The sequence below is a fragment of the Bubalus bubalis genome, chromosome 4 (genome assembly GCF_019923935.1).
Source record: "Bubalus bubalis isolate 160015118507 breed Murrah chromosome 4, NDDB_SH_1, whole genome shotgun sequence".
NCBI classification, from domain to species: domain Eukaryota; kingdom Metazoa; phylum Chordata; class Mammalia; order Artiodactyla; family Bovidae; genus Bubalus; species Bubalus bubalis.
The window spans coordinates 7,094,029-7,107,019 of record NC_059160.1 but is presented as its reverse complement, the minus strand read 5'-3'; the positions used below and the strand labels follow the sequence as shown (position 1 = coordinate 7,107,019).

Here is a 12,991-nt window from a genome sequence, read left to right as displayed (position 1 = left end):
AGTAGAGCTGGAGGTAGTAGGTTCCCTGATTTCAGTAATCAGAACAGTATGGTATTGGCACAAAACAGACACGTAGATCCATGAACAGAATACAAAGCCCAGAAATAAACCTACTTATGTGGTCAGTCAACCTGTGACAAAGGAGGTGAGAATATACAAAGCAGGGAAGTGACGGCTTCATCAGTAAATGCTGCTGGGAAAACAGGACAGCTCCATGCAAGAGAATCAGATGTACTACTTTCTCACACCATCTACAAAAGTAAACTCAAAACAGATTAAGGACTTAAATGTAAGACCTGAAACCATAAAACTCCCAGAAGAAAACAGGCAGTATGCTCTTTGTTACCCGTCTCAGCAATATTTTTTTGAGTATGTCTCCTCAGGCAAGGGAAACAAAAGCAAAAATAAATAAATGGGACTACAGCAAACTAAAAAGCTTTTGCAGCAAAATAAAAGGGCCACCTACTGAATGGAAGATGGTATTTGTCTGACAAGGGGTTAATATCCAAAATATGCAAAGAACTTGGAGGATTCAACATCGGAAGAATAAACAATTTAAGAATGGACCTAGGACACAAACATCTTTCCAGAGAAGACGTACAAATGGCTAACAGGCACATGAAAAGGTTCAACATCAGTAATCATCAGGGAAATGCAAATCAGAACCATGGTGAGATACCACCTCACACCTGTCAGAGTGACTATTATCAAAAAGACAACAAATAACAAGTGTTGGCGAGAACGTGGAGAAGAGAACCCTGGTGCACTGTTGGTGGGAATGTAAACTGGTGCAGCCATTATCGAAAGCTTCACTGGTGGCTCAGACAGTGAAGAATCTGCCCGCGGTGTGGGAGACCTGGGTTCATCCCCTGGAAAAGGAACTGGCAGCCCACTCCAGTGTTCTTGGCTGGAGAATCCCATGGACAGAGGAGCCTGGTGGGCTATAGTCCATGGGGCCGAAAAGAGTCCTATAGTCCATGGGGCCGAAAAGAGTCCAACACGACTGAGTGAGTAGCACACACACTATGGAAAGCAGTATGGAAGGAGATCCCTAAAAAAGAGGTTTAAAGTAGAACTACCACCCAATTCAGTAGTTCCCCTTCTGGGTATTTTCTGAAGAAAACAGAAATACCAATTTGAAAACATATATGTACCCTTGTGTTTATTGCAGCCTTATTCACAATAGTCAAGGTATGGAAGCCACCTAAGTGCCTATAAATAGATGAATGGGTAAAGATGTGGTATATATGCAATGAAATATTAGCCATTTAAAATAATGAAATCTTACCATTTGCGACACTGTGGATGGACCTAGAGGGTATTATACTAAAGTGAAATTAGTCAGAGAATGACAAGTGTTGGCAAGGATGTGGAGAAAAGGGAGCCCTCACCCAGCTGTCGTGGGAATGTCAGTTGGTGCAGCCACTATGGAAATTAGTATAGAGGTTCCTCAAAAAGTTTAAAAGACAACACCATCCAGTTTAGCACTTCCACTTCTGGCTATTTTTCTGAGGAAAAAAAGCCATAAAAAAGAATGAAATTTTGTGACAACCTGTATGATCCTAGAGGCTATTATGCTAAGTGAAATGAGTCAGACAGAGAAAGCTAACCACACATAATTTCACTTATCAGTTCAATTCAGTCACTCAGTTGTGTCCGACTCTTTGCAACCCCATGAATTGCAGCACGCCAGGCCTTCCTGTCCCATGTCCATCGAGTTGGTGATGCCATCCAGCCATCTCATCCTCTGTCGTCCCCTTCCTCTCCTGCCCCCAATCTTTCCCAGCATTAGGGTCTTTTCCAATGAGTCAACTCTTCGCATGAGGTGGCCAATGCATTGGAGTTTCAGCTTCAGCATCAGTCCTTCCAATGAACACCCAGGACTAATCTCCTTTAGGATGGACTGGTTGGATCTCCTTGCAGTCCAGGGGACTCTCAAGAGTCTTCTCCAACACCACAGTTCAAAAGCATGAATTCTTTTGTGCTCAGCTTTCTTCACTGTCCAACTCTCACATCCGTACATGACCACTGGAAAAACCATAGCCTTGACTAGACAGACCTTTGTTGGCAAAGTAATGTCTCTGCTTTTTAATATGCTCTCTAGGTTGGTCATAGCTTTCCTTCCAAGGAGTAAGCGTCTTTTAATTTCATGGCTGCAGTCACCATCTGCAGTGATTTTGAAGCCCCCCAAAATAAAGTCTGACACCGTTTCCACTGTTTCCCCATCTATTTGCCATGAAGTGACGGGACCAGATGCCATGATCTTCGTTTTCTGAATGTTGAGCTTTAAGCCAACTTTTTCACTCTCCACTTTCACTTTCATCAAGAGGCTCTTTAGTTCCTCTTCACTTTGTGCCATAAGGGTGGTGTCGTCTGCATATCTGAAGTTATCGATATTTTTCCCAGCAATTTTGATTCCAGCTTGTGCTTCTTCCAGCCCAGTGTTTCTCATGATGTACTCTGCATAGAAGTTAAATAAGTAGGGTGACCATATACAGCCTTGACGTACTCCTTTCCCGATTTGGAACCAGTCTGTTGTTCCATGTCCAGTTCTAAGTGTTGCTTCCTGACCTGCATACAGGTTTCTCAAGAGACAGGTCAGATGATCTGGTATTCTCATCTCTTTAAGAATTTCACTTATATGTGGAATCTTTAAAAAAAAAAAAAAAAGTACAAAACAGAAGCAGATGCTTAGATAAAGATAACAAATGGGTAATTGCCAGAGGGGAGGGTGAGTGAAATAGGAGGGGGAGACTTAGAGATACAGACTTCCAGATTTAAAAAAAAATGAGTCAGAGGGAAGAGCTTTACAACATTGGAAAAATAGTAATGTTGTGATAATTTTGTCTGGTGACAGATGGCAGCTAGATTTATCGTAGAGATAGTGTCATGTATGAAAATAATCCAGGCGCTGTGTTGTGTACCTGGAGCCAACATAGTGTTTGTAGGTCAATTATACTTTAATTAAAAAATAACAATAAATTAATAAATCCTTTCTAGTTTTTTTAAAAAAATGATACAGAACATATTTATCTCCCGTGAACATATACTTTTGCAGGAAGTTCACCCATACCTCTCCAGACTCAGACTTAACTTTTGATTTTGCCTTCAGTCGCTTTAGATCAGCTTGCTTGTTGTGGAATTACACAGAAGCAGAATCCCTCAGGGTGTTCTCTTTTGTGTCGGAGCACTGTGGTAACAGCAGGGCCCCTCTCACTCCGGTCTTTAGACCATGTTCTTCTCCCAGGTGGCAAGGGAGCGAGGGCCCCCATGTCTGAGCAGCAGTGGGAGAGGCGTGAACCTCTTAGTTCCCTCCTGAGTTTATTCCCATCCAGCTTCATGGTCTTGAATTTAAATCTCAGAGTCCTGATTCCGATATATAAAAAGTAAAATGCTATAAGAACTCGCTGAAGTCTTTCTTCTCACCTGGCGGCCCCCTGTTTCAAAGGTCAAAGATGAGCCGGACTCTCCTCCGGTGGCGCTGGGCATGGTGGACCGCTCCCGCATCCTGCTGTGTGTCCTCACCTTCCTCTGCCTCTCCTTTAACCCCCTGACCACGCTGCTGCAGTGGGGGGGGGCCCACGACGCAGACCAGCACCCGCACTCAGGCCCCGGCCGCAGCATGCTGTCGCTCGAGTCAGGTAGGTGGAGGGCGCCTCGGGCCATCTGGGCACGAGTGGGCTGCTGTGGCAGGAGAAGGCCCTGCCCACAACCCGCTTGGTTTGTCATCAGGTCCCAAAGGGCTTTCGCAGTGGGCCCCACCTGCTTGCTTCTGATAGTGACCAGCATCAGTTGTATGTACAAGTAACAGGGCAAACCTAAGTTCAGTCAGAAATAGCGAAACAAATCAGGACCCTGCTCGGCTGTAGTTGGGGGTTTGGGGTGTGCCTGTTTGGAGAAGGATGTGGTCTTACTGCCTGAGTTGTCAAACCAGCTGTGAGCCCTGCCTTGGCCAACAGAGATTTGTGTGGCATTCTGCCCCGTGGTGACAAGGGCTCCAGGGCTCTTATTGAGGCTGTGGAATTGTCCCAGATTTTCTACAGTGTGGATTAATTGCATGTATTTATTCCTGACCTAAGCACTTAGACATTGTTACTAAATGAAGCAATCACATTTGTTTCAAACATGAGGGAGGAGGCTGCTTCCTTTAACCTGAGGGGTGGGTCAGGTGCCCTGCAGCACCCCCAGGGCTGCCCAGGGTAGGTGGGTGGGCCCTTCCTCACGGGCTCAGCTGAGACGCTTCTCTGTAGGCTCCAGGGGCTGGCTCGACTGGATGATGCCAACGCTCCTCCTGTGGCTGGTGAATGGCATGATCGTGCTGAGCGTCTTTGTGAAGCTGCTGGTTCACGGGGAGCCAGTGATCCGGCCGCACTCGCGATCCTCAGTCACCTTCTGGAGGCACCGAAAGCAGGCAGACCTGGACCTCGCCCGGGTGAGTCTGCGCACGGGCTCAGAGACCGTCATGCTCAGAGCGTAGGCATCCTCTGTCCCTCTTCTTCAGGGTCCTCTCTTCTTAAAGGTACAGGAAGGAAGGTTCGGGTGTCATACCCGTTGCATGATGGGAAGGGAGAAGAGCGTTGACCCTAGTTTCCCAAGTGTGGCCTCCAGGAATGAGAAAAACACAGACAGGGTCTTCAGTACAGGGCAGTAGACTGTCCACTGGGTCCTCTCAGGTTGGCAGAGACCTGTTCAGATCCTCGGTCAGAGCAGTTCCACTGCAAATTTGTCTAAAACTGTGGTTCTCAAACTTCAGGGTCATCAGGACCACCCTGAGGGCCCATGCCCATCCCAGAGGTTCTGAGTCGGTAGGGGGGAAGGGGTGGGATGGAAAACCAAAAATTCACATTTCTAACAAGATCCCAGGGGCTGATGATGCTCCTGGTCTCTGGGAACCACACTTTAAGAACCTACAAGCCTAAAAGATCACATGGTTCACTGTCTCGATCCATGTTATCATCTTATGTTTGAAAGGTACCATGGGAAATTCTGGATAGAATATTTGCTTAAAGATAGAACGCAGTACAATCCCAGTTTAGCAAAAAGGCTGGGAGGAAGTATATCAGAATGGCAGCAGTCATTCTAGGGGATAAGATTCCAGGTGATTTCTTTGTACTTTTCTGTAGCTTTCTGAGTTTTCCCAGATTTTTCTTCACTAAGCATGCATTACTCTGATAACCTGGAGTACTGAAGAGAAAGAGTTTTCACTAAAGCAAAACTAAAAGGCTGCCCCAAGGCCGGCGAATGTTACACCTTCTCGCTTCCCGCCAGGGGGACTTCGCGGCTGCCGCGGCCAACCTGCAGACCTGCCTGTCGGTGCTGGGCCGGGCCTTGCCCACCTCCCGCCTGGACCTGGCCTGCAGCCTCTCCTGGAACGTGATCCGCTACAGCCTGCAGAAGCTGCGCCTGGTGCGCTGGCTGCTCAAGAAGGTCTTCCAGCACCGGCGGGCTGCCCCAGCCACTGCTGCGGGCTTTGAGGAGGAAGCGAAGACCAGCGCCCGGGATGCAGCCCTGGCCTACCACAGGCTGCACCAGCTGCACATCACAGGTGAGGGCTGGCCGCCGCAGCCTAGCCTGCCTCCCAGTGCCCCACAGCGTCGCCCCACCCAGCCTCAGTTTGCCAGTTTTCTGCCCCAGATGAACAAAGTCCCCTTTACAGTGCTCGTCGAGGGTGGTTAGACCAACCCTTCACGCATGGCCACGGCTGTGAAGATTGCAGTTTTACATGTGCTTGGCCGCTCAGTCGTGCCCGACTCTCAGCGACCCCATGGACTGTAGCCACCAGGCTCCTCTGTCCATGGAATTCTCCAGGCAAGAGCACTGGAGTGGGTTGCCATGCCCTCCTCCAGAGAATCTTCCTGACCCTGGGATCGAACCCAGATCTCCCGCATTGCAGGCAGATTTTTTAAACCATCTGAGCCACCGGGGAAGTCTTTCATCATTATAAGACACGTGTTTTTTTCACTTTAACATCTCTGCACCAGGCTGTGTCCTCTACACATTGAGTGTCATGGTTGAGTTGGCAGTGCTTTTTCTGTGGTGGTGCTTAAGTTAATGGAGAAACTTAAAATTGATGGCGTCTTAGAATCAGTGAAACATGATCCTTTATTTCATTCCACAAAGTCCTGCTGTAATAGAGAAGCAGATTGGTCAGCAGGTGAATTACAGTTCAGTGTGGTTTAGGGGTCACAGAAGAGTTGGGTTTCAGCTGGGAGGGAGAGGTCCATGTCGGGTAGGGCCCTGAAAGGCTTCATGTCAAGTCTCGGCTTTGCGTGCAAGGAGGCATTTGAGTTCACTGGCTCTGCTGAAGGGATGTGCCTTCCAGGCCATGTTCCCAAGGAGGAGCCTCCCCCACCTGGTGGTGTCCCCAGGTGGGCTGTGTGAGGGGAGGGTGACAGGAGCCAGCACAGTGGGGGCGATGACGTCATCAGGCCTGTGCTCTGAAGCCAAGAAGATTCACTCCGATGGAGAGGCTGCCTTTAGGAGGCCCTGCGGGAGCGGGTGCAGATGCCGAGAAGACAGACAGACAGGAAGGAGCAAGTGGTTGATAGGCCTTGGGGACTCATTGCATGGGAAGGGTAAGGAAAATTGGGTAAGGGGCTTCCCTGGTTTTTTGCTTGAGAGTCGGGGTGAATCGTGTTGCCATAAACAAAGGTGGGGAGAACAGGAGACACGCAGCTTTCTAGGGAGGAGATGAGACATCCAGCTCGGGACCCTTGCCCGTGAGACACTGAGGAGGGCTATTCAGTGGTGGGGGCCGTGCTGGATCTGTTGTCCACGGAATGGAGCTGGGTCTCTGGTCTGCAGGTGAGGATAAAAGCCATGGGCGCTGATGAGAGGGCTTGTGATGAAAGGGCCCCTCCAGGGCATGTGGGAGGAGACTTGCACGGAAAGGACAGGGCAGGGACAGGGAACGGGGCAGAGGCTGACCTGAGAGGTGGCCAGGCAGGAGAGGCTGAGAGGCTTGGTGTGTGGGGAGGAGGATTCAAGAAGGGAGGTTGCTACTGGGATGTGGGTAAGGCGAGGGCAGAGAGCAGCCGTGGGCACAGCGACGGGAGGCGGCCTGGTGGCTGGGGGAGCTTCGCCCAGCAGTGGGGTGCTCCCAGGCCAGGGGGATGGAGATGAGACTCTAGGGCAGCTGTGGGGCTGGAACACCTGCGGCCTTGTAGAGCTCTCGCAGTGGGGCCCCATGTGCAGACCTTCCCTGCTTCCCCATCCATCCTGACCCCCTAGGGATGGAACAGGCTCCATCCAGGTCTCTGATCCGGAAGCTGCATCTGTTCAGGAGAGTTCCAGCTGAGATGGTTCACACTGCTCATCCCCAACACTCACCCAGCACTCGGTGGGCCTGGCCCTGAGCAGGGCCCTGAGAGGACAGTGACCAAGAGATGACATGGTCCCCACGCTGCCCTCTGCCTGCCTTCCCCGCAAAGGAGAAAGCCAAGTTCGTGGTGCCTCCTGGGAAGACCAATACGTAAACGTCTGTGCCGAATGAAGTCTGGGGCCTGATATGAGACTAGAGAGGCCGGGTGGGGTCAGGAGGCCTGGCTGGCTGCCCCCTCAGGGACAACCTGCCCCCACCAAAAAAGAAAAAAAAACAAGGCAACTGCTTGTGCTGGCCACCTCCCCTCACTGTAGTGAGGACCAAGGCAGGTGGCAGTGTAAGAGCCTTGGAGCCTTTGACGTGCCTTGGGGTCTGGTCCCCAAAGAGCCGTGTGGCCCTCATAGGAGGGTGCGATAAGCCTCTCCTGGCCGTCTACCTCCCCGCCAAGATGTGTCCGGCCGTCACGGCTCAGTTTTGTGTAACTTCCTTCCTTCAGAAGGGTATGTGCTTATAGACTGTGGGGTCTTGTTAAAGCAAGATAAATTCAGATCAGTTTTTATTTTTTTAACCTTTCTTGCACCATTTGGAAACACGGGACTGTATTAGCAGAACTCTGCCATGCTGTTGACACCGTTTGGGAAAATGCTGCAGCTCATCCCCTGAGTCCTGTCCACTGACCTGCAGTCCTGACCACTTCCTTTACCCAGGGCTGGGGCCGCGGGCCAGGCTTTGGACCTGTGCTTTCTCTTGTCCTCAACCACCTGTGAGGTAGAAGGGAGCACAGAGCTACTGGGTCGCAGGGCTGGTGCCCTATCCAGGGCTGTCTGATCACAGAGTCCACCAGCTTCCCCGCCATGGTTCTACTCTTGCTTTTGTCTGGAGGAGGTTCTGGAGGAGGTGCTGGAGGAGGCAGGAGAAAGCGTGGGTTGAGGGCCTCTGTGAATATTCATCATCCCGTTTCTGCCGCCGTAGGCAAGCTTCCCGTGGGATCCGCCTGTTCCGACGTACACATGGCCTTGTGCGCTGTGAACCTGGCTGAATGTGCCGAGGAGAAGATCCCTCCGAGCACGCTGGTGGAGATCCACCTGACCGCCGCCATGGGGCTCAAGACCAGGTGTGGAGGCAAGCTGGGCTTCCTGGCGGTGAGTGTCCTTCACTTCCCTCCCCTGGACCTTCTCAGAGCGCCCTTCCCAGCCAAGTGAGTGAGTGAAAGTCGCTCAGTTCAGTTCAGTTCAGTTGCTCAGTTGTCTCCGACTCTTTGCGACACCATGAATTGCAGCATGCCAGGCCTCCCTGTCCATCACCAGCTCCCGGAGTTCACTCAGACTCACGTCCATCGAGTCAGTGATGCCATCCAGCCATCTCATCCTCTGTCATCCCCTTCTCCTCCTGCCCCCAATCCCTCCCAGCATCAGAGTCTTTTCCAATGAGTCAATTCTTCGCATGAGGTGGCCAAAGTACTGGAGTTTCAGCTTTAGCATCATTCCTTCCAAAGAAATCCCAGGGCTGATCTCCTTGCAGTCCGAGGGACTCTCAAGAGTCTTCTCCAACACCACAGTTCAAAAGCATCAATTCTTCGGCGCTCAGCCTTCTTCACAGTCCAACTCTCACATCCATACATGACCACTGGAAAAACCATCGCCTTGACTAGATGGACCTTTGTTGCTCAGTCATGTCCAACTCTGCAACCCCATGGACCGTCACCCGCCAAGCTCCTCTGTCCATGGAATTCTTCAGGCAAGAATTCTGGAGTGGGTTGCCATTTTCTTCTCCAGGGATCTTCCTGACCCAGGGATTGATCCCGCATCTCAAAGAATTGCAGGCGGATTCTTTACTGTCTGAGCCACTAAGGAAGCCCTTCCCAGCCAGGACCCAAGATGTAAAAATTAGTGTGGGCGCTGCCCTCAGATGCTGACCACCTTGAGGGGTAGATGTCCACTCAGTGGGCCATTTCACAAATACTTGGCAGTAAATAAAACAGACAAGAATTCCTCCCCCCAAGCCATTTTAAGCAGAACAAGGCATTTTAGTATCTTGAGGTATTGCTTCAGTGATAAGAGTGACCTTGTATTCGAGAGGCTAATGCGTGACGCTTCTGCTTAGAGTCTGCTGGCTGTGTCTCCTGGTTCTATTATTAACTGAGAATGCCTTCTGTTTGGTACCTTGTGTTGATCACAGCTCTGTGGGTCTAGAAGTGGAAAACACTGTATGTCTTGTGAGGGGCTCGCATAAGACTCCGGGTGGAGACCGTGGTATCCTCCAGTGTGCCTGGCACAGGGCCAGCCTTGGGAACTCACAACTGGATAATTCACAGACCGTGTTGCCAACTCGTTCACAGCCTCTGCTGACCTCAGGCTTTCTCTTCTTCCAGCAGACACAGGCATATCTTATTCAGTGTCAGCTTTGGGTTGGCTGCCTAGCTGTGTTCAGCATAGAATGATCTTATCCCCCAATCTGTGTCCATATCTCATTAATAGCACTGACGTACTGAGAATGAGCAGGAACGTGCCCCGTGCTGACACTGATGTGCTTGATACTCTGGGTGACAGAGGGCACGGGAGAGGAAGACCATGTTTCCAAGACCCAAGTAAGAGGTTCATTCAGCAAAGGTTACCGAGGCCAGGCACTCCTGGGGAGGACGTGCAGTGGCAAGCAGGACGACCTTCATCCATGCGTGGGTGGCTCACAGTCGGACAGGAACCCAGACCAGGCCCAGGCCTTGGGGGTAGCAGGGTGCGGTGGGGATGGCTGCCTGGAGAGCACGCTGGGCTCCCAACCCTGTCTTAGAGGAAGTCAAGGTGAACTCTGGGCTGGGAGCAGTCCTAGTGCCCTGGGCCAGCGTCATCACACTCGTCACTTCTCTGCACCCCCAGAAGTTTTCAAGGCATAATCGAAATAGGACATACACACAGAAAAATGTGTCCATTTTAACGTAGCAACTTGATACATTTTCACACAGTGAACTTACCCGCTTAACAGCCACCCAGATCAAGAAGTTGTGTATTCCCATCACCCCCAGAGGCCTCCTGCAGGCCTTCGCCGGTGCTGCCCCCACAGAGGGCACCATTGTTCTGAATTCCATCATGACAGGTTAACCTCCTTGCTGTTTGTTGTTCCTAGAAGCTTTTTATTAAAGTACAATATGCCTGTAGAAAAGTATGTAAATTATAAATATACAGGTCAGCGACTTCCTAAAATGAACACACGCTTATAACCAACAGACAGATCCAGAAACAGAACACAACCCAGACCCTGGAAGCCTCCCTGGGTCCTCTTGCCATCAGCAAACTGCCACTCCCCACCCCAAGCCCCCTAGCCAGGTAACTGCCATCCTGATGACCTCAGATGTTTTGCGTCTATAAACTTCATACGAGGAGAGCCACACATGTGTCCTGTAGCTCTCTGCCCCTTTTCGCTCAGTGCCACGTGTAAGGTCCATTTATGTTGTCGCATGTGGTTACAGATTACCCATTCTCATCACCTTATGGGAGCCCACTGTATGACCAGACACTCACCAGTGGACTTGGGGGTCGGTTCCTATTTTGGTTACTGTGAGGAGTGCTGCTGTGAACATTCCTGTTCATCTCTCAGTGGACGTGTGCCTGCATCTCTGGTCTGGCGCTGCTAGCTCAGAGGTTTTCATATGCTCAGCTTCAGTATCCACAGCCTGGCAGTTTTCCAAAGTGGATGAACCAGTTTTCACTTCACCAGCAGTGTAGAGAGTTTCAGTTCTGTACCCTCAGCAGACACAGGATAGTTTTGGGTTTTTAGCCCTTCTGGTGGTATCTCATAGTTTTCATTCGCAATTCCCAGGTGGTTAAAGATGTAAGCCCCTTTTCATGGGCCATTTGGACGTAGCCTCCTTTGTGAACACCCTGTTCAAGTCTTCTACCTGTTTTTCATTTGTGACGTCTGTCTTTCTGTTGGTTCGAGGAGTTCTCTGCTCTGATCCTTTGTTGGAGATGTACTTTGCATGTGTCTTCTCCTACTCTGTAGCTTGCTTGTTCTCTCAGTGGTGTTGATCAATAAGCACAAGTTCTTAATGTTCATGAAATCTAGTCTGTTCTTTTCCTTAACAGATATATCATGCCCTGTTTAATATTCCTGTATCCTACCTCAGTGTCATGAAAATACTCTACTAGGTGTCTGATAGACCCATTATTTTTAAATGTCGCACATGGGTCTATAATCCACTTGGAACTGGTTCGTGTATGAGTTGGAGGCAGAGATGCCAGATCTGTTTTCTTCTTCACATGTCTGTCTCCCTGTCTCAGAATCTGTCCGCTCCCTGCTGCACCCAATGGCCCCTTTTGCATAAATTAAACGTCTGCACGTGAGGACTCTGCTTCTGGACCCTCCAGTCAGTCCTGTTGTGCACCACCAATACCACACAGCCCTGGCAACATGTATCTAATACATCTTGATGTCTGGAAGAGTCAGTCCTCTGGCTCTAGTGACTAGTGTCTGCTGTTTACCTTCCCGTGTACATTTTAGGATCATTTCCATCAGCCCGGAAATCCCAGTGGGGTTTTGATTGTCCTTGTTGCTAAGACGCAGCTGCTCTGTGAGAGGGACTCATCCGTTTGAGGAAGGCATGTGTGTAGTAGCTGAGGATGGGGGAGATGGCCCCCCAATGAGTGCCCCACCCCCCTGAAAACGTTGAGTGTGCCTGACAAGCAGTGAGCAATGTTTTCTTACTGCTGTTGCTTTGTTTTTTGGGCCACACAGCGCAGCATGTGGGAATCTTATGTTTTTGTTTTTCTCTTTTCTTCTGGACTGTACCACGCGTCCTTTTCTTTTGGATTCAGGCAACCGTATCCAGTTCCTCCGAGAGAGCCAGTCTCCTTGGTCCACGTCCTTTGAGTGGCACTTTGGCAGGGCTATTTCTGACCCTGGCATTCAAATCTTCTGAGACCGTCACATTAGATGATGGTGCTCAGAGCCCAGTAAAGGTCAGACGCATCAGGCTGAACCAGCAGAGGAAGCAGCTTCCCGGGTTGTGAAGGCAAGGCTGCCGTGTGATGGGTGAGGCCCAGCCTAGCAGCCGCTCCTCCTCCAGGCTCCCTGTACTGCGTTCTTCTCTCGCCCCTTCATCCTTCTCTGCTAGTTTCTCATTCAGATTGTGCTGTATCAAGTGGTTTTATGGGTTTTAGAATAAAGATTTGTTGTTGTTGTTCAGTCACTGTGTTGTATCCAGCTCTTTGCGACCTCATGGACTGTGCCCGCCAGGCTCCTCTGTCCTCCACTGTCTACCGGAATTTGCTCAAATTCATGTCCATTGAATCAGCAGTGCTATCTAACTATCTCATCCTCTGCTGTTCCTCTTCTTCTTTTGCCCTCAGCCTTTCCCAGCATCAAGGGCTTTTCCTCAGAGAGTCAGCTCTTCACAGCAGGTGGCCACAGTATTGGAGCTTCAGCATCAGTCCTTCCAGTGAATATTTAGGGGTGATTTCCCTTAGGATTGACTGGTTAGATCTCCTTGCAGTCAAAAAAAATGACAGTTTCTGAAAACATGGATGGACATCATTGTCCCTGCAGGTTTATCCCTGGGCCCTGGAGTGATGTTATCTCGTGGGCAGAAGAGGGACTTGGGAAGCAGGGCTCGGGCTAACCCAGGGATGGCAGGGGGAGTCTCTCTCTCTCTCTCTCTCTCTTTTTTTTTTATACTCA

General features: G+C 50.2%; 1 protein-coding gene across 3 annotated transcripts in view; it reads left to right on the top strand.

Moving 5' to 3' along the window:
- The window catches only part of SREBF2 (sterol regulatory element binding transcription factor 2), a 57,028-nt gene that overhangs the window by 32,246 nt on the left and 11,791 nt on the right, over window positions 1–12,991 (top strand). For all 3 annotated transcript variants that reach the window (XM_025282779.2, XM_025282778.2, XM_025282780.2), the window contains 4 exons: window positions 3,449–3,641; window positions 4,251–4,432; window positions 5,269–5,545; window positions 8,294–8,463. In XM_025282779.2, coding sequence (XP_025138564.1) covers window positions 3,449–3,641; window positions 4,251–4,432; window positions 5,269–5,545; window positions 8,294–8,463 — 822 coding nt within the window. The remainder of the gene's footprint in view (window positions 1–3,448; window positions 3,642–4,250; window positions 4,433–5,268; window positions 5,546–8,293; window positions 8,464–12,991) is intronic.